Source organism: Lynx rufus, unplaced genomic scaffold, assembly GCF_022079265.1.
Source record: "Lynx rufus isolate CCGP_SWC_20201006 ecotype Redwood Valley unplaced genomic scaffold, mLynRuf1.p SCAF_14, whole genome shotgun sequence".
Classification (NCBI taxonomy): Eukaryota; Metazoa; Chordata; class Mammalia; order Carnivora; family Felidae; genus Lynx; species Lynx rufus.
The window spans coordinates 64266754-64294090 of NW_025814828.1; the positions used below are offsets into that span (position 1 = coordinate 64266754).

Genomic DNA, 27337 nt, shown 5'->3' on the forward strand with positions numbered 1-27337 from the left:
TCAATAATTAAATAAAGCCTCTTATGGTACATGGTGGCCTGGGAAAAACTATTGGGTAGACCAGTAAGCTTTAATACTTATTTACATAACTGGTCAAGGTACCCTTGGGTAAGTGTGGGGTTCATAAGCCTTTTCTAGGTCTTGACTCTAAATCTGTCCTTGTTACTTTTCCAGGTGCTTATGGTCAACAGTTGGTGCACTGCCCATTCTCTCCCCCCATGAGCCTTGGTTCTGATGCAACCTATGGTCATGCAGGGATGCCCTTACACCCTCCCTCGATGTCATGAATGGCGGGCAGCTGACCAGTTCCATAACAGCAGCAGCCTCCGTAGCACCTGCCTCCAGCCTCAGGTAAGAGGCTGATAGCAAAAGAAAGTCCTGTGGAGAAAGGGTAGACGCAGGATCTGTGTGTGTTCTTGTGGGTGTCCATGCTTCCTAAGGCTATGGGACACTCTCTATATACATGAATCTGTTTGGAGGGCATGGGACCTCCTTCTGACTCATCCCTTATCAGTCATGAAGCTTTTTTAAAAATAAAGTTTATTTATTTTGAGAAAGAGAGAGAGAGACCACGTGGGAGCAGGGGAGGGGCAGAGAGAGAGGGAATGAGAGAGAATCCCAAGCAGACTCCTCAGTGTCAGTGCTGAGCTCAATGTGAAGCTTGAACCCACAAAGTGTGACATCATGACCTGAGCCAAAATCAAGAGTCAGATGCTCAATCAAGTGAGTCACTGAGGAGCTCCCTTGAAGCCTTTTATAGGGGGCATGGGGCAAAGAAATGTGTTGGTCTGGGTAAGTGAAAGGGCCAAGAATGGCTGAGGGAGACTAGTTTCATGTTAACCTCCCAAGGGAAGTCCCAGAAGAGTGTAACCCTTCAGGGTATCACCTAGGACAAGGCATGATCTTCCTTTGCTTTAACTTCTTTATGGCATACTTCATGTTCTGCACCTGAAGAATATTCTCTCTCCTTCCATGGGCTCTTCCTCTCAAGCCTTTAGTCTTACAGCTCCTGGCAGAATCCCTGTAGCTTCATAGCTGTCTCTCCTTTCTCTCTCCTCCCCTAGGAGTGGAATGGTGGTACTGTGTGTTCCTGCCTATATATGTTGGTAGATGGGCAGAGGATGTATGAGAGGTAGTAATCCCAAGAGGATAGCCCCCTTCACTGACAATGAGGGAGGTCCATGGGAAAGTTGACTGGACAAGGGGGAAGCATAAACATATTTTGGCTTGTCCTACAATGCTTTGAGGTCCAGAGGCCATAAGGGTGCGAAAAAGTACTATGTCTCCTAGTATCTCACAGATGGGCTGTGGTGCTGAGTCACTGCTGGGGGTGCAGACAGCAGCTAAATATACAGGGAGGAGGGAAGGAGGGAGAACGGCAGCAGGGATGGAAAATGTGGGTGCTGGGGAGTCCATTTTGAAGAGAATAATGAGGAAAAGTCCAGAGAGGCATAACATCCAGGTCTTCCTGAGCTGTCTTCCCACATCTAACCAGAGAGAAATTGCTGCCTCTAACATATTCTCAGGCAAGTGCCAACTTAGAGTTCCCCAGTGTACCTACCCCTTTCCCAGACTGGGACTGCCATAGGGTCAAGGGATTGAGAAGTCTGGGCCCTTCCAAAAGGCTTGCCCTGCACGTTTGTCCACCCCCTCCAAATTTCACCACCTAGACAGAGGGACCTAGGGCTTCATTTTGTGATTGAGAATGGTGAGAGCCACCCCTCTCCTCTGCCACTGTCCACTTTCTTCTCTCCCTTCCCTATGGCCCTGACTTTGTCTTAAAGTTTCAAGAGATAAGGAGAGAGCCCTCTGGGGAGTGGAGTGAGAAACAAACATCTTGGCTACAAAAGCCAGAAGTAGAAGGCCATTGGTAGCAAAAAATGTTGTTATTCATTATTTGCCTATTGTGTACCTGGCTGTGCTAGGGGTACTTGTGAGTATAAGGGGGGACTCGGAGGGGAGAACAGGGTGAGGGAGTATAGTAAGGGGGCCAAGTGAGGATTTAGGAAACTAAGAAGAAGTCTGAAGAGAATGAAACCTAATATGGGTGGAGCCAAGTTCATCATGGGCGCTTCCCTCAAAACCAGGACAACTTGGTTGTAGCTGAGTTACAAGGAGCCATTTCTAACTCTCAGTCTAGGGGATTCTGTGAAACTGGCTTGAGCCCAATTATCCCAGCATAAGCAAAGCTGTGACTCAGAACTAGAGCCTGCTCTTGGCCTGCCATCCCCTGCCATCCCCCATCTACCCAGAATGGCTCCACCCCAGACCCCTAGAAAGGGTCAGGCAGCTGCTCCAACTATTCCTGTAGGTGGGCCTCAGCATGGAAACAATGTGGAACTGTGGAAAGCCCAGAAGACTCTGTGGGAGATTAATGAGGATAGGAACAGAACAATTTTTGGTAAAAATGAAGTGTTTTTCCTCAGTGCTGAAGAGTGGGGGCCTAGCTTGGGAATGTTAACCTTTCCCCCAGGCAAGTCTGCTGGAAAGAGAGAAGAGTGACCACTTCCAGAAGGGGCCCTACCCCACAGACCAGTGGCCCAGGACAGCACAAGTAGGGCACAGGAGCCTCCCTGGCACTGGATCCCTGTACAGAGCTGCTGAGTTCCATTTTGCCTTCTCCCTCCCCTGCAGAGGTTCAAGGGGATGCCCATAGAAAAATCTATTTCCCCCTAACCTTAGAGTGCAGTGAGAGGTCTGAGGAGGTGGATAATGACTCTCCCCTCACTCCTCTCTGCCTCTCAAAGGTAAGGTAGAACACCCCCTTGTTTTCATAGTGGGCTCAGATGAATCTTCTGCTGTTCAACTTCCTGATACTGCCATCCTGTGGCTCTGTCCCCAGGTGTGCCACACACATTCCTCACTGCTTCTGAGGACACTTACTTAGTTAAAGACAAGGCTTATTTCCAAGCCCATCCTTCTGCCAGGCCTTGGGGAAAATAGCTTACCAGAGGTTTGTCACCAAAGTGGTCTGATCCTTTACTCCACCTCAGGGGAGGGGTGGGCCTGGACGCAGTGAGTCCTTTGTGTCTTCCATAGAAAATGAAAATAAATCAAGAGAAACTATCCTCTGCATACCCTTCCTCAACACCATGGAATGTCCAGTTCCACTCCCGCAATCCTTGCCAGCCTGGGAGGGCCTTCCTGGCCCCGGTGTGGTGGGCTCAGATGGGAGTGAGCTGGAATTCCCCAGGGACAAAGCTCTGATTCACCAGCTGAGCCCTGACATAGCCGCCCCCTCTAGATTCCTGGGGGGTCAGTAAACAAACAGGGTGACAGCTCCCACCTCCTGACCTGGCTCAGATCTGCCAGCCTTCCCTGAGGGAGCCTGCTTAGAGCCTGTCAGGATTCTGCCTGTGGCTCATCAGACACTGATTCTGGAAGCAAGCTGAAGGATAATCATGGAGCTGCCTAATCCTGCAGTGGAGTTCCCAGGCAGCACAGGTAGGGTCAGCTCATGGGAACATAGGGTGACTGACTTCAGAACTTTGCCCTTGAGCCTGGTTGCTCCCTCACTTCCTTTCAGTGTGTGGCTGTGAGCTGTGGTTTTAATGGGATGATTGTTTTCTTAAATTGTTGGAAGAGTCTTGTGTGGGAAGGAAGTATGGTTTTGGGGGAAAGGGAGACTAAAAGAGTCTCATCCACCAACAGAACTATGTTCTTTCTACAAAAGGCAAGCTGGTATACAGGTGGGCAGACAGGTGGGTTTCCCAAGTCTGGGATTGAGCAGCACAGGCTGAGATTTCCTCGTCCATACTCCCCTTCCCTCAATTCCCTTCTGCCTTTGGCTGGGCGGTCCTGGCAGTATGCTAGAGGTGGCTAACTTATTTAGCACAACCCTCATTCCCCCAAACCTTGTAATTCCCTGCAGGGTGAAGAAGTGATGGGCTCTGAGCTTTAGGGCTCAAGGGAAGCCTTTGACAGGATCTATGACTGGTCCTCTTGGCTGCTGACTCTGGTCAGCGTCCTTTGGAGATCAGGGTCAAGAATATGGCTTTAGTTCTCTCTCAACCCATGGAAGATGAACAGTACTCTTTAGGACTATTTCCAGGCTTTCCGACTGGTGGAAAATGCATGTGGGGAAGAGGGAGAGGGGGCACCAAGGCCTGGATTCATTTGAGAAGTAGGACATCTATTACTGATATCTTTCCCTGGCTGGTCTACTCTCTCTCCCTGAATATTTTGAGGCAGCCCCTCAGCTTTCTTTTCTTTTTCAGTGTGGGACACTGAGGTTGAGCCTAAAGCTTACCTTTAATGCTGTATTTGCCAGTGTTTGGGCAATTCTGAGCTGCTCTTATCTAAGGAAAATACTTCCAGAATCCCATCTGGGCAATAGTCTTGGCAGAATTTACAGTAATAATCCACCCCCAAACATACCCTGGGACATGCGCTTCTCTCTCCTTGTTCACATTTGTCCCATCCTTGGCTTGGTGCAGACCAGGGTGTGGCATACTCTGGGGATTGCAGAATGTCTATGTTTCTGTCCAGGTTAGAGTTGCTGCTACTGCCCCTGCGCCTCCTCAGGATGGTGCTGGAGTTTCCTGCCTAAGCCCAAAGCTATTCAACGGGTCTGTTGGTGCCGCTGGACCCCTTGAACCACGAGCCATGAATCTGTGTTGGAATGAAATCAAAAAAAAGTCTCACAACCTCCGGTAAGGCCTGGCCCCTAGAAACAGGAGCCTTAGGCAAATGGCTGGGGCTGTGTTGGGCTCCTTTTGCTGCTTCAACTTGTCATTCTCCTCTCAGCCTGTGTCAGCCTCATCATCCACTTCTCATCGTCTCATCAGCTTCATCATCTACTTCTCCACTTCCTTCTCTGGACCGTGGAAAGGACCCTGGGTCAGAAGTCAAGAGGCTTGGATTTGAGCCTAAGTTGTTTTTTTTTTTTCAATATTTATTTATTTATTTATTTATTTTGAGAGAGAGAGAGAGAGAGAGAGAGAGAGAGAGAGAGAGAGAGAATCTCAAGCAGGCTACACGCTGTCAGCACAGAGCTTCACAAGAGGCTCGATCTCATGAAGCTTGAGATTATGACCTGAGCCCATATCAAGAGTCCCATGCTTAACCGACTTAGCCACCCAAGGCCCTCCTGAGCTTCATTTTAAAGTAGTTGTGTCACCTTGGATACGTGGTTTAAGTTATCTGAATTTTATTCTCTCTTTTTTTTTTTTTCAACGTTTATTTATTTTTGGGACAGAGAGAGACAGAGCATGAACAGGGGAGAGGCAGAGAGAGAGAGGGAGACACAGAATCGGAAACAGGCTCCAGGCTCCGAGCCATCAGCCCAGAGCCTGACGCGGGGCTCGAACTCACGGACCGCGAGATCGTGACCTGGCTGAAGTCGGACGCTTAACCGACTGCGCCACCCAGGCGCCCCTCTCTTTTTTTTTTTAAAACAAAAACAAAAATGAGTGAAGGAACTTTCCTAACTACTTCACAGTGTTGTAAGGATTCTTATAAGATATGAAAATGCTTTCTGAACTTAAAAGCACTCATGTATAAATGAAGGATATGTGTGCTCCTTTCTCCTCTTCTTCTCATAACTGTCCTTCCTCCATCTCAGTAGATATTATCTGCTCTCTTTCCCATCCTTTTATGCCTTCTACTCCCATCCATTGGTTATCATCCTACTTATTCCTCCCCAAACTGAAGGCAAATCTGTACGAGCATGAAGGCAATTCCTATATCAGTTGTCCCTCTTCTCCCTACCCTTCTGTATAATCTACCCCCACACTTTTCCTCTCCACTCCCTATTATCAAAGCTCAAACCCCTGGCTTTTGGTAGGCTTTGGCTGGAATGAGACAGTGTAGAGAAGTTGAAAGAATGCAGGCTCTGGGGTCAAATAAACCTGAGTTCAAATCATAGCTCTACCAGTGATTTAACTGTGTGACCTTGGGCAAATTACTTAACCTTCTTAGGCAATAGTAGTATCTACCTCATAAGGTCACTGCTCTGAGAATTAGTGGAAGTAGTGACTTAGGTAAGGGTTTGGTCCAGGTAGTAGGGAAGTAATGAATAGTTATTATTGTCAGCTAAGGGGAATGGGCTTGATAGCTGTACCTAGGTTGGCCTCTAGCTTCCTACCACTTGGTCCTCAGCTCATGGTTCATTTGTGGGGGATGGCTTACAGAGATGATTATAGTGTATGCATTTTTCTCCTTCCATATGTCAAATCTCTAGCCTCTGGTGCTGTCATCCTTTGGGACCCTTGGGCTACGTATATTTGTATGTGTCCTCACACAAGTGAGCACCCATGTTCAGTCACCTCATTTGCCCTTTCACTTACTGTATCCTCTTCCTACTCAGAGGTCAGGCTCTGAGAAGCCTCTGTTGATGAGTAGTTTGGCATGGTTTGAGTTCCTCAAGGGTAAGAGGGTAACCAGACAGCTGTCACCCCTAATGCCCTTGTTCAGTTTCCTCCCCTTCCCAGCTTGATGCTGGGCAAGCAACTGAATTAGCTGACATCCACACCGTCACACCTCCCCACTCATGGACCTACCCATTGGTTTTAGTACTGTACTCCATGCAAAGGTACATTGGGAACCTCTGTGGATGGGTAAGATGGAGGGCTCTGGGCCTCCTCCTACTTCAACCAGAGCAGCTCCTCTTTAATCTGTTTTATATATATTAAAGTTCTACATAAGTGTTTGGGGAAAAAGTGTTTTGCCACTTAAAAAGAAGGTTGAAAATCACTGGTCTTTTGCATTGTGTGCAGTGCTCGCCTAGAGGCCTTCTCAGACCACAGTGGGAAGCTTCAGCTCCCTCTCCAAGAGATTATTGACTGGCTCAGCCAGAAAGATGAGGAATTGTCAGCTCAGCTGCCCCTGCAAGGGGATGTGGCTCTGGTGCAACAGGAGAAGGAGACACATGCGGTAGGTTTGAACTATGGAGGCTGTGGCGTGTCACCTCTCAGCTGGGAAGGGAGCTTTTCTGCAGTGTTCTGACAGATGAGCACCTAACCTCTGGCTTAGACATCTGAAGTAACAGGAGGCTGGATACAGTTTTACTGGGTTTTGGATAGCCCACCACCAGAGTAAGTCAAACCTTTTCTCCCTGGCCCTTTCATCAAATACTGACCTCTCTTAAAATCCTGCCCTGATTTTCAGTGGGGACATGGAAAAATGAACATAATATAATGTTAAGTGAAAAAAAAATAGGATACAAAAACTATATACAGGTGGATCTCAGTTGTACAAAAACAAATATAGACATGTGTACATGTATACACACATACAAAAACATAAGAATGAACTATATCACAAAGCCCACAATGGTTAACTCTAGGTGATGAAATTAAAGTTCTTTTTAATTTTTCTTCTTCATGCTTTTCTGAAGTTTCTAAGATTTCTGTGACATATATTACCTCTTATAATCAGAAATTAACAACAGATATTTCTTAAAAATGAATACAGAATGCAGTAGGAGAAATAATTATGTGACATGGTAGAGGTGTTAGCTAAGGCTACAATGGCAATCACATTGCGATATAAATGTACCAAATCAATATGTTGTATATCTTAAACTTACACAATCTTCTATGTCAATTATATACCAATTTAAAAAGTGGAAACAGAATGGAATACAGTACAGCAAAAAAATAAACTATAACTGAATGCCACAGCATGGATTACTCTTAAAAACAGTATGTTTAGTGAAAAAAAGCCAGGTAAAAAAAGAGTACATACTGCATAATACCATTTATGCAAAGTTTTCAAAAATGGGCAAGACTAATCAGTGGTATTACAAGTCAGGATACTGGTTACCTAAGGGGAAGGGGTGATATAGTGACCAGAAGGGGCCCTTGAGTATACCTGCTGGGATGCTGGTGGAGTTCTGTTTCTTGATCTCAGTACTGGTTACAGACATGGAATTACTTTATGGAAATTCACCGAGCTGTACACTTTTGATTTGTGTACACTTCTCTATATTTCGACAAAAATTTTAATTAAAATTATGATATAAATCCTGCCTGTCTGGTTTTGATTTCTCTAAAGCCCCTTACTGGGGAATTTCTGGGTCTTCCAGAGAACCAAGATTTTCAACACCAAATCCTTACATTTCTCTCTACCTTGTGGCATATACAGACCCATTTCATACTAAATAGATCTCCCTATGTCAGAGTCACTTTTCTGCTTTAGAGAGGACTGCAGCTCTTTATGTCTGGGTAGCCCAAAGATGCATGATAATGCTAAAGGATCAAGTTGCACTAAGGAGAAGAAAGGTTGTCAATTGCAGAATAGAATTTGAAGCAGTTGAAAGACTTGACTTCCCTGTTGACCATGTTGCTAAACTTCATAGGCCTTTATGGAAGATGTCAAGTCTCGGGGCCCTTATATCTACTCTGTTCTGGAGTCAGCTCAGGCCTTCCTGTCCCAGCACCCATTTGAGGAATTAGAGGAGCCTCATTCTGAGAGCAAAGGTGGGTAGTCTTCCTCTCTTTTACCTTCTTCTTGAACTGCTAAACACCTTCCTTCCTTCCCCAAACTCAGTTTCTCAGCTATTATCTAGGAGAATAATTTTCTCTTAGGAGTCCAAAGTTGGGAAGGAGCAAGGTTCACACTGCAAGAAAAATCAAAGAGAACAAAAGAAAAAAAGAAAGAAAAAAGAAAAAGCAAAGAGAACAGAACCTGAAGCAGGGAAGACCAATGGGTGGCCCAAAGCTGTATGTGACTATGTGGAGCATCATGTGTGGCGTTCTAATGAGACATAAAAAAGAAAAAACAAAAGACTCAAATGCATTGAGCTGACTCTGAATAAAAGTAGTAGTATGTCCTTTAAAAACGTACTCCTTTAAAGAAAAATAAAATAAAATAAAATAAAATAAAATAAAATAAAATAAAATAAAAAGTGTACTCCTTTATTCCGACATAGAGAGACATGCAGTGATGTTCTAATCAATGAGAAAATAAAAAATCTTTTTTAAATCTAAAAAGTTAGGTGATGACATTTCAGGAGAAAATTTATTGTGGGTCTTTATTGTGGTGACTTCTGGCCCCTTTCCTCAGTAGAGTAGGCCACTCTAGGTCTAGGTTCAAATAAGGGAGCAGGGTGGGATTCTTGGGGTAGCCCAGCAAGCCCTCTTCTCCAGAAGGAGTTCTCAACCTTTCAAGACTGGCTATGAATAGCCTGGAAGGATCCGTTGTTAACTGAGCTCTTTGTTAAAGCTGTTGACTCTCCGTTTACTTCCAGCCCCTCAGTAGGAGGCTATTAGTCAATTTACTATCCAATGGGCCTCAGATAGGACAAGTTCAAAAGAGAGCAGGATAGTTCCAATTAACCTGGAGTTTTGGGGGTCTGAATCTACTTCTGAAGGGAGTTCCAGGGGAGGATGAAGAAACCTACAATTTAGGAGCCTAGATAGAAAAGCTGGGAAAGTTCTGCTAACCTCTCCTAGGCATAAAATTCTTCCCTTCTTTGGATGGAAGTGGGCAGCAGACACTAATGCAAAATGGCATTCCAGGGTCATGTGCATAGGACTCTGGATGATTTGCCTCACTGTGCCTCTTAAAATATTTTACTCACTGGGGTGCCTGGATGGCTGAGTCGGTTGAGCGTCCAACTTCAGCTCAGGTCATGATCTCACACTCCGTGAGTTTGAGCCCTGCGTCGGGCTCTGTGCTGATAGCTCAGAGCCTGGAGCCCGCTTCAGATTCTGTGTCTCCCTCTCTCTCTTCCCCTCCCCGGCTCATGCTCTGTCTCTCTCTGTCTCAAAAATAAATAAAAACATTTTTAAAAAATTAAAAAAAATAAAATATTTTACTCACTGTTTACCTTGCCCATTTTTTTAAGAATATGAAGAAATCCTCTTAGCAGGTGGAAAGTAACAACATGGTCTCTTGACTATGGTGTTGGATCCATGAACCTACATGTGTGATAAATCGCATAGAACTAAATATATACATAGGGGCACATGAACATTTTACAGAGGTATATCTTTGCCTCTGTCTTTTCCATGGCTGCCCCTGCCAGGTTGGCCTGACCTGGCTTCCTGCTTGCTCTTACAGATACTTCTCCCAGACAGCGGATCCAGAACCTTAGCCGCTTTGTGTGGAAGCAGGCAACGGTGGCCAGTGAACTATGGGAGAAGCTGACAGCCCGCTGTGTCGACCAGCACCGCCACATTGAGCACACTCTGGAACAGCTGTTGGAGATCCATGGGGCAATGGAGGAATTAAGCAATACTCTGACCCAGGCTGAGGGAGTCCGAGCCACTTGGGAGCCCATTGGGGATCTCTTCATTGATTCACTCCCTGAGCACATCCAGGCTCTTAAGGTATACAGGCCCCCTAACCTGGCTAAAGTCCACCCTGAAACCTGACACTCCTCCCAGACCATGTCCCTGCTACTGAAGCTTCATTGTTGTCCCAGGTTGTAACTGAGCCTTTTCCAGTTTATGTGTGGATTTGGGGGCTGGTTTAGCTGGAGTCTCCTCTGTCCTTTTACTGTCTTCTCTTTCCCTGGTGTTTTCTAAGAGTAAAAAAATGAAGAGGATAAGGACAGTGGCCCCCCTCACCTTCATCCAAATGGCCTAATAGCAAGCACCTGGATCGTGCTATTGAAACAAAAGTCTGGGTGAAGAAGGAGGAGTTGAGATGAATGACTAATGGTTCCTCTTACCTACTTTCTCTTTGCTGTGGGACTTGGGTCCTGATTCTATAGCTATTCAAAGAAGAATTCTCTCCTATGAAAGATGGAGTGAAATTGGTGAATGATCTGGCCCATCAACTTGCCATTTCTGATGTACACTTGTCAATGGAGAATTCCCGCGCCCTGGAGCAGATCAATGTTCGGTGGAAACAGCTACAGGTAGAAGAGAAGCCTGGAGTGAGCCAATGGAAAGAGCTTTGATATAACTAGGCTTGGGAGAATCTTCTTCTGGCCAAAAGAAAGTGAAGGGGCATTAAAGTGGGATGGGACCTCCATGGGGAAAGAATAGTAGAGCATTTGGGGCCAGGGAACAGTCTTCTCAACCTCTAAGCTGCAGGAAGTAATTGAAATGAAGATTTGAGAGGGGCCTCTCTAAATGTGGGCATTTAGGGTCAGATAAGAAGTGACTGTGGCCTGTAATTAAGAATGCTTTTCTCTGACCCTTGGGAGTGATGTGGAAGCACTAGGAGTTAGGTGATCATGGAAGGATCTAGAGCCAGAGACGAGTTAGCCTGTGAAGGACTTCACAAAGATTTCTGGAGGTGCCTGGAAATCTCACACTAAATATCTGGAATGAATTCACTCTGCCTCTTTCCATAGGTGTCAGTTGGTGAGAGGCTTAAGCAGCTCCAGGATGCCCACCGGGACTTTGGGCCTGGGTCACAGCATTTCCTCTCCTGTACGTGAGACAAACTAGACTTCACTTAGCAGAACCGCAGATACCTTACAAGAGAGTCTACTCATGTCCCTTGGGGGTCTGGTAGGAGCCCAATATATCTTGGCATCCAAGAAGCAGTAAGGATAAAGCAGTGCAGTATAGTGGAAGAAAGGACAGGGTCTCAAATCAGAGAGACCTGGATCTGAGCCACTGCTCCTTGACTTAATAGCTGTGCAAGCTTGAAGAAAATAGCTTAACCTTTCTGAACACCAATTTTCCCATATGAAAAAAGAAGAGAAAATATTACCTAACTCATAGGATTATGGGAATATTAAATAACTTGAATTTTTCAACAATATTTATTGAGGACCTAATGTGGGCCAGGTAGTGTTCCAGGCACTGGAGCTACATCAGTGAGAACAAAACAGACAAGTCTTTAGACTTATAGAGCTTCTACACTAGTAAGGGAAGCCAGAACATAAACAAATAAGTAAAATCTATATAAGGTAAATTGGTGACAAGTGCTGTGGGAAAAAAAATAAAGCAGGGAAGGCATGAAAAGGCAGTGCTGGACTTAATGAGGGAGGCATTGCAATTTTGAATAGGGTAGTCAGGAAAGGCTTCACTGAGAGCTCTCGGAACAGAAACCTCAAGGAGACAAGGGAATGTGCCATGGGGATAATTGAGGGAAGAGCACACCAGGCACAGGGAACAGCAACTTCAAGGACCTCAAGGCAGGGGCATGCCTGAGGAACAGGAAGGAGGCAGGTGTAGAAGTAATATGGAGAGGAGAAAGCGGGAGATCAAAAAGGGTAGCAGGAGGCTAGAGCACTGAAGGCCTTGTAGGCTATGGTAGGAACTTGGGATTTTACTCTTAATGGAATTGAGAACCTTTGGAGGGGTTTGAGCAGAAGGGCGACATTGTAATAATCCAGGTGAGGGATTTTGGTGACCCAGGTCAGGGTGGTAGCAGTGGAGATGGTGAGGATATACAGATGTGAAAATTAGATATGTACACAAAGCAATTGGCAAAGTATCTGGCTCATAGTAGGAACTCAATAAATGTTAATGGCAGTTAGAACTATTGCTATTAAATAATCACTGGCATGCAGCTATAACTATAGAGGGCTCTTGTATCCAGGGAAACTACAGTGAGGAGGTTTGCCAGGTGACTTAGCCTCTCAAACATCTGGAAGATAAAGACATGGAGCAGAGAAGGGCATCCTTTTCCAGAATTCCTCACCAGAGAGAAATGGGCAATACCATTCCCCATTGTCCCATAGGACTGAGAAGCTTGGCCTTCTGGGGGAAAGTTTTTGAGTCCCATGAGGAAAGTAGTCCACTTCATATCTCTAACAGCACTGCAGCTGAATGGATAGAAATGGCAGGCTGACCAGGGAAGAGATCATCAAGGTGGCTGAGGCCAGATATTCCTCTTCATGCCCTTGCCACATCATTGACACATGAGGGTATCGGTGACAATTTCTTCTTCCCTTGCCCTAACATCAGCGAGAGAAGTACGTTTATTAGTCTTGCCCCACCTTCAGGGGCTATTAAGAGCTGGTAATGCAAGTCAGACATCCCTGTTTTGGACTTAACCACCTATTTGGGAGGATAGAGCAGGGGAGTCAACAGGAACCTAAAAAGTATTAGTGGCCAACTTCTTTCTCTTTCTCTTCTTTACCAGCCTCTGTGCAGGTTCCCTGGGAAAGAGCAATTTCACCCAATAAAGTTCCCTACTACATCAAGTGAGTGACCATCTGAATTAGAAGTGGGTCATTCACCTGCCCACCCTCCTCCCTTGCCTATTCTTTTTTTCTCCCTGTCGCTGTTACTCCTTATCTGTTGGGATTCCTCCATCCAGTCCAGTTTTTCCTCCTACTCATCTCAAGAGCTCAAGATTCTGCCTGGGGAAGGGTGCTTTGGGATATTAATGGTCCACCCTCGGATCCTGAAGTTCCTTGCATCCAAACTATCACTGAGTGAAGCGCATATGTGTGTGGGGAGGGTGGGGGGTGGTGTGGACCCTGGTATTATTGATGCTTTTGTTTGTAGCCACCAGGCTCAGACCACTTGCTGGGACCATCCCAAGATGACTGAGTTATACCAAACCCTGGGTAAGAATTCAGAGTTCCTGTATAGGGTGGAGATCTATATAGCTGCCTTTTTCCTGTAAGAACAGAAGGGAATTCCATTCAACAAACAGGTGGGGGTAGAAGGGAGCACCTTGTCATTTACCCAGTGGCCTTTCTTCCTTTCCCCTCTGCACCTCCCTCAACTGGAGGCTCTACATTCCTCCTAGACCATTTTACCATCACATTAGGGAATTATTCTTACAGACCTGCTTTGAAAGACACTGTCCAGGCTATGATGAATATGACTTCCGTGTGCCTTAGTTTTGGCTACTAAGAGATTCACCATTAAGGTTGCAAATTTTATCCATGCTGATGCATGTGAATATAGCTCATTCACTTTCCTTGCTGTAGAGTGTTCCATTTTATATACAACAGCTTCTTCATCCAGTCTACTGTTGATGGACTTTTGGATTGTCTATAGTTTGGAACTAGTAAGGACAGTGCTGCTAACCTCTTGTACATGTCTTCTGGTGCACATGTGCACGTTTTTCAGTCTAAAGGTCTAACATCATTTCAGTGTGTTGTGAACAGACTAGGAAATTTGAAAGTGCAACAGATCCTTTGCAAGAATCATATTCAATATTAATTCTGTTATGTTTTTACTTTATCAAAAATCTAGTAAGGTATTATCTCCTGAAATATTGTGATTCAGTTATTTATACATGCACACATAGGGTGCACATATTGGACGGTGATATCAAATGAATGTCTTACTGTGCATCTTGGTCAATAAATGCTTGAAAATCACTGCTCTAGGATATGTAGCCAGATGTGTTGTGGGATATGTGAATGTTCAATTTTACTAGGTACTGCCAAGTTGTTTTCTGAGGTGGTTGTATCAGTTTATACTTCCACCAGCAGGTCCTTATTTATCCACATCTTTTCTAACACTTTGTTTTTTTTTTTGCCAATCAAGTGGGTGTAATATGGTATCTTGTGGTTTTAATTTGCATTTCCCTGATCTGAGTGTGTCTCTTTCCATTCTTTGTAGCTGATCTGAACAACATTAAGTTCTCAGCTTACCGCACTGCCATGAAGCTACGCAGAGTCCAGAAGGCGCTGCGTTGTAAGTTTCCCATCTCACTTCCCCGCAGCCTTCACCCTACTCCCACTCTTCCTCATCTGCTAGCTGTTTTCCACTTTGATTCCACCTTGGCCAGGGTTGTTGATTGGCTTGTCTCCAAAAGCTGGAGTATGCTGGTTGTGGGCACCTGCTCTTTCCAGGGGCCTTCCATTGTTTCCAAGCCCCAGACTTGTTTCTAAATTAACCCATAACTATCCTCCTCCTTGTCCCTTCCCTGCCCAACATGGATAATCAAGCAACTGTTTTGTGGCAGGAAGTAGTCCAGCCCAAGGTTTGGAGCCATCAGGGGCTTGTGTTCTTTTACCATCTTGGAGTTGGTTATTGAATGTAGCAGAACTATTGAAGCAAGTGCCAGTGGTTAGGGGACAATGTGGCTATAGATAAAATGTGCTTTCTGGCCTTTCTTAGGAAAACTATCCATTCAGTCTTCCTGGCCCAGGCATGTCTGACTAGGCTGGTTCCATCATTCCAGATAATTAGAAAGTCCTCTTGAGGCATTTCACATTTACCCAGACATACCTGAGCCTTCATAACTGGTATCTAGGTTCTCAGAACAAGGTTCATGAACAAACCTGTTTGCTGTTGAAATGTGTGTAAAGACAGAGAAACGTAAAATGAGATTTGACTCCTTGGGAGTTAATACAACAAAGAAGGTGAATTTACTCACATCCTACCATCTTCTTGAAACTGATGCCAAAGAACATATGGGTATATACATGTTTGGGGTTAATTTCCAGGGCCTTTCACTGCCATCCCCCTCTTCAGGATGAGGATCTTGGTGAAGGGCAATCTTGTATCATACTTATAAATGGATGGTCTGGAGATTCAGTCAAATTTGGTGATGCCAGTGGTGTTATCTTCTCATGTAGTCCTAGGAGTTCTACTTTTGGCCACTCTCCCTCTCTTTTCCTTCCCAGTGGACCTGGTAACTTTAACCACAGCCCTGGAGATCTTCAATGAGCATGATCTGCAGGCCAGTGAGCAAGTGATGGATGTGGTAGAGGTCATTCACTGCCTGACGGCCTTATATGAACGGCTGGAGGAGGAAAGAGGCATCCTGGTCAATGTGCCACTCTGTGTGGACATGAGCCTCAACTGGCTCCTCAATGTTTTTGATAGGTAAGGGCCTGTACCCCCCCCCCCCAGAAGCCTCCAGGATGAAATCCAATGGGATATCTGAAGTGGGCATTGTGAGAAGGGGTCACTCCCACAGTGGACTTGGACTTAGCTCAACTTGGGGCATGGTTGGCACAGAGCCCTGCTGGGATAAAGTCTGTCAGAGAAATTAATGCCAAGATGTTAACCCTTTACATATATTCATGTTCTCAGTCTCTTCTCTTAAACCTAGTGGTCGCAGTGGAAAGATGCGGGCATTGTCCTTTAAGACCGGCATTGCATGCCTGTGTGGCACTGAAGTAAAGGAAAAATTGCAATGTGAGTACAACTCCAAAGTCTGAAGTGGAGTTGGGTGGAGGGAGAGGCATGATAGGAGGAGGAAGGGTGAAAATAAGCAGAAGGTAGGTCTTATGACTCAGCAGAGCACTACTCAGGCTACATTCTAACGGTGGTCCAGGCTAATGCAAAAACCCACAACAGTCAAAGGCTAAGATGGGTCTAAGACCTGTTATTATTTCCAGTGTTACTCCAAGGATTTTGACTTCTTCTGACCTAATATAATTAGTTGACTAAGCTCTGAGTTGGCTTCCTGGGGTATCCAAGGGCCTGACTTCCTAGTGCTATTTTCCTGTGGCCCATCAGGCTCAGCCCTCCCCTAGTCTGAATCTCAAGCCATGTCACACATTCTACTAGAGACGTCCCATGTGATTACATGGGCAGGGCACAAAAATCCCCAGTATCTGGTAGGTGAATAGTATGCATTTCTGTAGTTTTTAACCTCTCTGGTTTATACTACCTTTGCTTTCCCCTCCATCCTCCATCTTCTGTATGGCTTTTTGTACTTTTCTGCAGCAGCAGTGTTAGTTGTCAAGTGCTTAATGTGTGTTGACCGTTGTGCTAAATGTGGTGAGTACAAGGTCCAATCAGACATGGTCCCTGCCTTAGGTTGTTGACAGTCCAGAGGAGGAGATAGAAGTACACAGAAAGCATTTTTGAAAGTGTTAATCAGAATAATCTGAATGGCAAAGGATATGTGCTATATCAGATCACAGAAGATGGATGACAGTGGCCTGGGAAAACTTTAAAGGGAAGGAGACATAGCAAAGCATGTTCATAGCAATGATATTATTTATTTCTCCCAATATTCCTTTGAGAAGGAATGGATAGTAATTATTTCTTCTCAATTTTCAAGTGAGGAAACTGCAGCATAGAGAGGTTCATGACTTATCCAAGGTCTTACAAGCTAGCCAGTAATGGACCCAGAACTAAAATCCAGGCCATATGCCTTCTACTTCTGAGTATTTTCTAAGCCATTGGTGATGTATGAGACAGACAAGAACCGCTGAAGGAGCTTTGCTAAGATTGCGGTAGCATGGGGGTAGTTCTCACAGGGCAGATATAGCCCATGTTCGAATATAAGTACCATAGTCTATTGCACACATTAGACTATGTTCTATTAGACCATAGTCAATTAGGTGATCATCTCCTATTTGTGGATGATCCATGTCAGTGTTTGTTTCCATTTGTGTGGAGAGTTGAGAGTTTACTGTAGTGTCAGATGACATGAGCTATGTGAACAGGAGGGGACTCATGATCAGGCACACCTAAACTCCACACCCCTTCATCTTGCTTCTTGAGAATCTGTTTTCCCAGCAGTGCCATATCTGTGTCTGGCACTGGTCTGACATGCAGCCCGCTCTCTGTCTTCATCTCTCTCTCTCTCTCTCTCTCTCTCTCTCTCTGATGCTCTCTCTCTCTTTGTGTCTGTCTTGCTTTTTCTCTCTGAACACAGAGATTGCTCTTTTTATAAATCATGGGCTTCTAGAAGATCAGGGATAGATCTTTAGGTATTCCAGTTTCAAAAGTCATTAGCTAAGTCTATGTACTCTTTCCTTGTCTTCCTTTTCTTCTCCTTTTCCTCACACCATTCTCTGGCATTCCTGAATCGGGGTTGGCCATGACTTATGGTGGGGCCAGCAGACCTCTTCAGCCAAGTAGCCAATTCAGGCAGCCAGTGTGACCAGCGCCACCTCGGTGTCCTGCTTCATGAGGCTATTCAGGTGCCCCGTCAGCTGGGGGAAGTGGCAGCCTTTGGGGGCAGCAACGTGGAGCCCAGTGTCCGTAGTTGCTTCCGTTTTGTGAGTATGGGACTGGGTAGGGATGATGAGAGGGAAGGTGGGAGGAAGGGAGGGAGAACTACGAGTGAGGCTTTCAATCTGAACTAATCAGATGTAAAGGAGTTTCTTCAGAACAACAAAATAGAGGGTTCTCTGGGCTTTTAAGTCCAGAGTCCTACTGGGGAGAGTGCCAGCTCAACTAGGACAGGGCAGTAGGTGGACACCTCTGTAGAATAGGCCATAGGCCAACCCAGGCCTTGCTGGTTCTCCTGTCCCTGTGAGGGGTACCATTCTAGGAACACTTTGGGCCCCACTCATTGCCATTGGGCTTCTTGTTTCTCTAGAGCACTGGGAAGCCAGTCATTGAAGCTTCACAGTTCCTTGAGTGGGTCAACTTGGAGCCCCAATCCATGGTGTGGTTGGCTGTCCTGCATCGGGTCACCATTGCTGAGCAAGTGAAGCATCAGACCAAGTGCTCTATCTGTAGGCAGTGCCCCATCAAGGGCTTCAGGTAGGGAAAGCAATACCTGCTAGAATGATAATGTTAAATAGGCCATGTTACATATAAAATCATATATTATGAAACAATGTACATATTCCATAATTATGTAATTACAGCTAATCTATGGTACGCTGTTATATGTTGTTGCAATCTTTTCTACTACTGAATGTTTAACTTTTTAGAAAATCAGAAATGATGAAATATTTTCTTTTCTTTTAGTTTATATTATGAAGTATTCCAGACTAACAAAAAAATGTATAGAAAAGTAGGGGGTGGGATGGCGAAACAGCACAGAAAGGGAAGTAGTTTGTTCATTGTCTCCCAGGGAATATTAAGTAGACATATAAGATCACCTGTGTACCAAATGGTATGCTGGCAAATGGTTCACAACTGACTCCCCAGAAAGCAAAGCAAACAAACAAAAAACAAAACCTAATGTGTAGTATTTGCTAATTTCCATGATGTAAATACTCCCACTGTGGCTGATGTCCAGGTACCCACAAGAGGTTGAGAAGAGATGCATGGTTGTACACTATTTATAGCAGAGATGATAGATTTAAACAACCTCAAGTGCATAGATAATAGGAAAATAATTAGGAGGTGATGGGTTCTGGGTATGTGTTACCTTTGTTTTTAATATCATTTACTTAATTGTGAGTTTAGTAATTTTTTATAATGGTTGTATTTAACAACTGGCTTGGAAAATCCCTGAAATTTTTAACATCCACCACCAAGCTTAAGAAAGAAGGCCTTATTGCAATACATTTGAAGTTTCCCTGGTTACATTCTCCAGGCTTTCATCATAAAATGCTCAATTTTAAAACTTTTTAAAGCCTTAAGGCACTATCTTTACAACTGCCCTGCTTTCTATAAGCAAATGAGGCACAGACATGGAATGTGACTTGCCCAGTTTCACCGTTGGTTAGTATAGTTCCAGGAATAGACGTTGGATCCTCTTGACTTCTCTAAGTCCAGGCATTTCACCATTGTGTACTACTAGGGTCTGGTCTGGGGAGTTCAGCCAGGTTTTGGACCTGGATCTTATGGGCTAGTCAATATTTAGTAATAATAGAGTTATTTTTATAAACAAGTTTTGGAAATAACTTAGCCGACTTGCCCAAGGCTGGTAGAATAAATGGCCTTTGTATTGGAAGTGTAAGTTCTCCAACGTAGGCAGTGGTACCTGTTAGACTGAACCCTTTGGGGCTATTTTTGTTTAGAAAGCTGTTTGAGGGTTGATAGGGGGTGGGGGAGAGGGGAAATGGGCATAGAGGAGGGCACTTGCTGGGACGAGCACTGAGTGTTGTATGGAAACCAATTTGACAATAAATTATATTAAAAAAAAAGAAAGCTATTTGACATCATGAGCTCTTTACCCCTTCCCACTTCAACCCTTTTAAAAAAGATGGTGAGGCAATGCTATTCCCCACACTTCCTAGGAGTCTGAGCATGTAATTTCATGGAGGTTTGTGGTCTTTAGACTAAGGCTAGTTATCTAGTGAGGATGAAGCCACTGTTATGTATAGGAGGTTGAGTGCATTATGACTCCATGTCCCGCCCCCTTCTAATGTGTGTGTATATATTTGGATGTTAGGGAAATGGGGAGGTCACTATGGTACATTGGATCCTCTGTCCTATCACCTCTCATCTCCCCAAGGTACCGGAGTCTGAAAGAATTTAACGTGGACATCTGCCAGACCTGCTTCTTGACAGGCAGGGCCAGCAAAGGCAACAAGCTGCACTACCCCATCATGGAGTATTACACCCCGGTATGGAGCCTCCGTGCCAGGCAGGAGGGGGAAGCATTTCTCAGGTTCTAGGCCCTTGATCCACTTTGCCAAGCATGGACTAACTATATTCTGCCCCTCACCCAGTTGCACTCTCTCTGTTTCTCTGTCTCTGTCTCTGTCTCTCTTTCTCAAAAAAAAAAAAAAAAAAGGCACTCACTATTTTCCTTCAGGGAAAAGTTTCAGGAAAAAATAGAGAGAAAGGAAGTTCCCGGCAACTAGACTTCCATTGCTTACTTTAATTTTTCCTACGTAATTTCCTGAATTGCTCTGTCACCTAGTCTCTACCTGCTACTTTGTCATTTCTTCCATACCTTCTAGTCAATACCAAGGTTTGTGCTCAAATTACTCAGTGTCTTGGAGGTTAGAAAGGGTGTGTTCTTTACCTGGGTCCCCAGATTCCACTTGGTTTTCATTGGAAACTGTGCCCTTCATTGCCACCTGAGTCCAGGTGGGTCAGCATTCCTGAACTCCACTCATAGAATTTCTCCTGTGCTGTATTCAGGACGCAAAGCTCCGTGCTTAGCTCCCTGAGCTAACTCTACTCCCCAAACTCCTTTATCCCTTTCTGCCCCATGGATACTCCTGAAGTCCCAAGTATATTGCCATCTCCCCCCACTGCTTTCTCCCACCCTACCACCCCAGTTTTCAACCTGTTTCCCCAGAATCCATCCCTGTAAATCACCATCTCTTCTCCATATTCTGTTGGCACAGAAACATGTGTGACTCAGTGGGAGCGGGGAGCTTGCCCTTTATTTTTATTTTATTATCACTTGAAAATAAACATTATAGGTTTGCACCCTAAGTCAGGCTCTGTGCTGACAGCTCAGAGCCTGGAGCCTGCTTTGGATTCTGTGTCTCCGTCTCTCTCTGCCCCTTCTCCGCTTATGCTCTTTCAAAAATAAATAAACATTAAAAAAATAAAAATACCCTCAAAAAAAAAGAAAATAAACATTATAAAAATCATGCATGGAAAACTGGCTGGAGATGAGAGACTGAGAATGCTGTACCTCCTGCATTAACAAATATATACTTACTGTAAAAGAGTCCAATAATATAGAGGTGTATAAAATATAAAAGTCCCCCTCTCTCCTCAGCCTTGCTCCCACTTCTCCAGTCCAACTTCCCAGAGGCAACCAGTGTTCACAGTTTCGCATTGTACACTTCTCGACATTTTTCTGGGAGTGGGGCTAAGATTAGATTACCAGTCATGTTCCCTGCTCTAGGGGAGCACCTTCGAAGCCATTAGGGTGAGTCCCTCTGCCCTGTCTCCCCCTAGACCACATCCAGTGAGAACATGAGGGACTTTGCCACAACTTTAAAGAACAAATTCCGCTCAAAGCATTATTTCAGCAAACACCCTCAGCGAGGTTATCTGCCTGTGCAATCAGTGCTGGAGGCTGACTACAGTGAGACGTGAGTACCAGTGGGTGGGCACAGGCTGCAGGCCTTGCTGAGCTGGGGATGTGCTGTGTAGGGGCTGAGTCCCGCATGGGCTAGAGGAATGTTCCAAGGCAAACCTGACTAGTAACAAGGAAGTTCAGCTTGTGCCTGACAGGAATCTGGCCTGAGAAATAGATTAGAATCCAGTCTCTGTATCCTGTTCCCATCAACTCTTTCCCATCTCCCTAATTTGGTGGTAGGGGGTGGGGAGGGTTGTTATAAGGTAACAGACTGCTCAGCTACCCATTCTTTGGCTGCCTGAGTCTGCTGCTTTCTTCTAGGCTGGCTTCTTCCCCGATGTTGCCACACGCTGACACACACTCCCGCATTGAGCATTTTGCCAGCAGGTACCACTGGGTTTGGAGGAGGGAGATTTTCAAGAGTCTAAGGGGGATGGGGTTTTCAGTCAGGGCAAAGAGAATGGAGTCAAGACCAGAGGGACGTGCATAGTGGGGTATGTGGCAGCCAATGACGCCCAACACTTAAGGGCAGTTGGGGCAGCCATCAAAGCTAATGATCCCACTGTGGGATTAGAGTCTTGAGATGAAAACAGGCCCCACATCCTGCTTTCCCTTCTGTTCCTGCTCTTTCTTCCCAGGCTTGCTGAGATGGAAAGTCAAAATTGTTCCTTCTTTAATGACAGCCTGTCCCCGGATGACAGCATGTAAGTTTTCACAGCTGCTTATTTTCCAGGAATAATTTTCTTTGGGATCCCCCTGCCACAATTTGGGAAGGATATATCCTCAAGATGGCGGGGGGAGTATGGTGGTTAGGGTTCTAGAAGCCCCAAGGAAGGAAAGCTGCTTTCTGGGCACAGTATTTGGTAATAGAAGCTCTCTATTGATAGATTTGCCATCTGCCCAGGTCCCTTCCTCTTGTAAGCTCCCATCTTTCTATGCCTAGTTTTGAAGGAAGAAGAATATGCCCTCACTTAAATTTGCAGAAATGAATCATTATCCTATGCTCAAGATGCCAAAGCCCCATCTAGTGCCACATCCTGGGGAGACATCAGGGACTTAACTGAAGTGTGACTTGAGAGATTCCCTGGTGCTATAGGTCAGAGAAGGGGCCCTTTATTCCTAGGGAGATTCCTGGCATGTTCAGGAGGCTTAGAAGCTGCTGGCCCTGATTGGGACTTAGGCAGTGAGCCCCTGGGTGGGTGAGGAAGCAAAGGAGGATACGGTCAGGGAACAGCACAGAATGGGAAATGTTTTGCTCATTGTTTCCCAGGGAGCTTTAGGTAGAACCCAGAAGCCCCAGCATCCTGAAAACCCTCTCTCTTATACCCTCAACCATGACCTCTGCCATCTTATTTTTTCATCCCTCTTAAACCTGAATATATAGCCTTTCCCTTTCTATGTGACTTAGAAGTGAATCTTCCAGCATATGTATCCTGAGGCCTGAGCTGGAAGCTGAGAACTCATGCCCTGTGATGTTTCTTGGTTCAATGCCTGGCCACCTCCTTTTCCTCTCCCCACACCCATGCAGAGATGAGGACCAGTACCTGCTGCGGCACTCCAGCCCCATTACAGACCGGGAGACAGCCTTTGGACAGCAGGCTCCATGCAGCATGGCCACAGAAAGCAAGGGGGAGCTAGAGAAGATCCTGGCACACTTAGAGGATGAGAACCGGTGGGTATGGTGATGGCACAGATCTGTGTGGGTTTGAGTCAAACAGCTTGAATTTGAGTCTTGATGCTTCCACATCCTAGTTATGTGGCCTTAAACGAGTTACTTATATTCTGTGATCCTCCATTTCTTCATCTATAAAATAGGGATGATGATAATAGTATCTACCTCCTAGGGTCACTTGTAGAATTTCAGAGGAAATCAGGCATATAAATGTGTTAGCCAGTACCTGGGTTATCATAAGGGTTCAGTAAATGCTAGCTATTATAATAATTAATTGAATCCTTTGAACTCAACCCAAATATTTTCAAGTACCCAGTAGATGCAAGCAGAGAGAATGCAAACACAGAGAATTACAGAAGACGGTATTTATGTCTCTGCCCTCAAGGAATCTTCAGTGTTAGAAATGGAAAGAGGTACTTATCACTTACTGAAAGTAATAAAACAAGAGGAGAGTGGCACTGCATGTAGTGTTTGAAGACTGGCAGAGGGAAGGTGAAGATTACAAGGATGACACTGATGTCCATAAAGTACGGGTGGCAGTAGGGGTCTGAGGAGGGTCCAAGCCACTTTGGGGGAATTCAGTAGAACCCAAAGAATTCCTCAGAACAGTGTTTCTCAAACATTAGTGTGCATCCAAGTCACTTGGGGAATTGGGTAAAATGCAGATTTTAATTCACAGGTCTGGGGTGGGGCCAGAGTTCTACATTTTTAACTAGTTCCCAGGGAGGGGCGAATGCCCATGCTGCTGGCTCACAGACTACTTGGAGTGGCAAGTCCTCAGAACAGGACTGGTCTGCCAAATCTTCATTATTGGTTCAAGACAAGATAAGTAGAGAATAAGCTTTTAGAAACTTGTATAGCAATTTGACACTGCCATGACATCCAAGCACATAATTAGTGGACTTTTCATTGAATAAGGTATAGACCCATTTGAGTGTTGTTGAACTTGTGTGGCGTGTCATGTGTGGCATGAGCTATGTACTAGCCATACACATTTGGACCACTCATTGGTTCACAGTGATTTGAAAACCACCCCCCACCCCCGCCCCAGGATTTTGTTACAGATAGTTTGAGAAGCACTGTATTAGATCAGCAGTGGCCTGGCCCTGGAAAACATTGGTGAGGGAATGGTTCTGTTGCAAAAGTAATGTCCCCTAAAGTAGACCATCTCTTTGGAACCTGTTTCTTGATGACTCAACATGGGTGTTCAAAGTGGGCCAAAAAGGCGGGTAGTGGAGAGAAGAGGCAAGATGGGTGGTCTTTTGTTTACATCTTCCACTGGAATCTAAAAATCTACAAATGGAGTAGGTGAGTCAGTGGCCCTAATGCCTCATTTATTTGCAGACTGTGTTTCTGTCTGATTTTAAGGTCAGAATTAATCCCTGAAACAGCACATCAAAGCCCTAAGACATTTGTTATATGAAATGTCAGCTCCCTCTGCTCCAAGGCCCAAGGATGGCAGAGTAAATGACATATGTGCTGGAGAAGAAATGGATATGGCTGTTCAACCAAGAACACAGCTAGGGTGGGGGTGGGGGTGAGAGAGCAAAGGGGTTGCTCACACTGAGGTATGAGCAGACATCTGGGACCTGGACAGTCAATACTTTGTTAGGGCCATGGGTCTTAACTCCTCTGTCCTTGGCAGGATTCTCCAGGGAGAGCTGAGGCGCCTGAAGTGGCAGCATGAGGAGGCTGCCGAGGCCCCCACCCTGGCTGAGGGCTCTGCCGAGGTAGCACAGGACCACCACAATGAGGAGCTTCTGGCTGAGGCCCGGATCCTTCGGCAGCACAAGAGCCGCCTGGAGACACGCATGCAGATCCTTGAGGACCACAACAAGCAACTAGAGTCTCAGCTGCAGCGCTTAAGGGATCTGCTCCTGCAGGTGAGGCTGAAGCCTGGGAAAGGACCAGAGCAGCCCCCGAGGGGAGGAGAGGTGGAGAGCACAGCAAAGGGGTGGAAAGAAAGAGCTCCTTGGCAGTGGCTGTTGGATGACTTTCTAAAGAGAACTGGGCTGACAATTAGGGAAGGTGGAGGAAGGAAGGGGCTGGTATGTCTCATTGCTTGGCCAATTCTGGGTGCTCACTTCTCCAATGACACATTTGAATCTGGTATTGAAAGAACAAAGTTCAAAGAATCATCTGAAACCTTGATTTTGCTACTATGATGTTTTCTAGAAAGAAGCAGGTTTGAATGGCCAAGAAAAAGTTTTTCTGGGAAGGGAGCTCTTTGTTAATGTTTGTCCCTTTCCTCTTTGAGAAGTAGTATATGTGATGTAGTGAAGCTATGGAGTCAGACAGCCCGGGGTTTGAATGTGACTCTGCCAATCATTGCCTGTCAGGTGTTAAGAGTGACTTACCCTCACTTATCCCCAGTTCCCTCATCTGTAAAACAGGGATAATAATATATCAACTTCATGGAATTGTGAGCATGTAATGAGACAGTGAATTTAAAGAATTTAGCACGATGCCAGGAATAGTAAATACTTTGTAAATGTTACTTATCACAGCTGACCTTTAAACAACACAGGTTTGAGCTATGTGGGTCCACTTATACGTGGATTTTTTTTACAGTACAGTAAGTGTATTCTCCCTTCCTTATGACTTTCTTTTTTTTTCTTATGACTTTCTTAATAACATTTTTATTTTCTTTAGCTGACTTTTTTGTGAGAATATAATATATAATACATATATATAACAGTTCACTATGTTATCAGTAAGTCTTCTGGTTAGCAGTAGGCTATTAGAAGTTAGGTTTTGGAGAGAATCCAAAGTTATATATGGATTTTTAACTGCACACAGGGGGGTTTGGTGCCCGTAACCCCTACATTGTTCAAGGGTAAACTGTATTGTCACTCTATGTACCAATACCACCCCATGCTTCTTCCCCAGATCCTCCAAGGGATAGCCTCTAGATGAATTCCTGGAGGTCTTAACATATGATATTATATCACAAACAGAGGATCGGGTGTACAACTCTATATTTTCAGAGAGAACTGGGTTTTAAATAGCTTAATTATAGCCAAGATGACAGCAAGAGACCTTTAGGTGCAATGCCATCCTTATACAAACTGGGAACCTTTGACACATGTTGTCGAAGGAAGAAGGTAACTGGTAACTAAATATTCTAAGAAGTTTCTTAAAAGGAAGAGCCACTGTTTGGGGCACTGCCAAAAATTCTTAAAGTCCAAGGGCAAAGAGATGGGCATGAGGTCTCCCTTCTAAGCTCAGGAGTCTGTTAAAGTAAGGTCAGGAAAACAAAGCCATTTAAGTCATGCCTTACCTCTTGCTAGCCACCCACCGAACCAGATGGCAATGACTCTGCAGGCTCGTCCCTAGCTTCCTCTCCACAGCAGTCAGAAGGCAGTCACCCCCAGGAGAAGGGACAGACTACTCCAGATACTGAGGCAGCAGGTAAGTTCCTCCGGCTCCTCCCAGCCCCTTCTATGGCTTCATCCTGGCCCAGATCTTCCCAAGGCTCTGCTAGGGCTGAGACTGGTTTCTCCTCATGGCTTTGAGCTTAGCTTCGGGGATGATGGGCTTATTGATGGATTCATTTGTTTGCTTATTCTACACATGTATATTGAGCACCTTCTATGTACTAGGCATTGTGCTGGAACAACACAAATGCTGTAGGTTTGTCCTTCAGCTGGCCGCATCCCACCTCAGCCCCTTGTCCTCATCAAGGAATCTCTAGTTCTCTTCCCAAATCTTTCTTTTCCAACATAGATGATGTGGGGTCAAAGAGCCAAGATGTCAGCCTGTGCTTAGAAGACATCATGGAGAAGCTCCGCCATGCCTTCCCCAGTGTGCGAAGCTCTGATGTGACTGCCAACACCCTGCTGGCCTCTTGATGGAGCCAGTTCCCCACCCTATAATCCACAGTCTTCTGGTTCTTTCTGGTCAAAGTCTTCCTTCAGCCTTCACCCAACATTTCCAGTCCCTACCGGGCCCACATTCCTCAGCCAGAGTTATTTGGGCTCTGGGCAGCAGCAGGGATCCACTAGTATGTGAAGTGGATGTGTGAGGACTGGGGGAGGAAGATGCATGATTCCTCCAATTATAGAAATGTGCCCTTTAATCCACAAGTTTGAGATCAGTCCCTTAAGTATGTCTCTGTTTCGGTCCAGGCAGATGGCACTTGGAAGCCATTCAGATGGGGACAGAGAAGCTGCCTTACAGAGCTAAGCAGTGCCCATCAGCCCCTTTCCCTTCTCC

The 27337-nt window shown here is 45.2% G+C and overlaps 1 protein-coding gene across 1 annotated transcript; it reads left to right on the forward strand.

Moving 5' to 3' along the window:
- Window positions 1-234: 234 nt before the first annotated feature.
- DRP2 (dystrophin related protein 2) lies at window positions 235-26973 on the forward strand. The gene is made up of 22 exons (XM_047075710.1): window positions 235-351; window positions 4489-4652; window positions 6717-6873; window positions 8300-8420; window positions 10006-10274; window positions 10661-10807; window positions 11249-11327; window positions 12994-13054; window positions 13362-13423; window positions 14433-14507; window positions 15443-15644; window positions 15874-15959; window positions 17622-17779; window positions 18103-18269; window positions 19918-20029; window positions 21327-21463; window positions 21772-21837; window positions 22089-22154; window positions 22979-23122; window positions 24768-25005; window positions 26413-26533; window positions 26849-26973. Exons 1-22 carry the CDS (start codon window positions 235-237, stop codon window positions 26971-26973), a joined length of 2874 nt encoding a protein of 957 aa, XP_046931666.1.
- The last annotated feature ends 364 nt before the right edge of the window (window positions 26974-27337 follow it).

Bases quoted from the DNA above. Each gene is read 5' to 3' on its own strand.
- DRP2 (XM_047075710.1), top strand. From the start codon at position 235: ATGCAACCTATGGTCATGCAGGGATGCCCTTACACCCTCCCTCGATGT. The intron at 15,960-17,621 runs GTGAGTACAACT...TGGGGCCAGCAG, and splicing joins AGTAAAGGAAAAATTGCAAT to ACCTCTTCAGCCAAGTAGCC. The intron at 18,270-19,917 runs GTAGGGAAAGCA...CATCTCCCCAAG, and splicing joins TGCCCCATCAAGGGCTTCAG to GTACCGGAGTCTGAAAGAAT.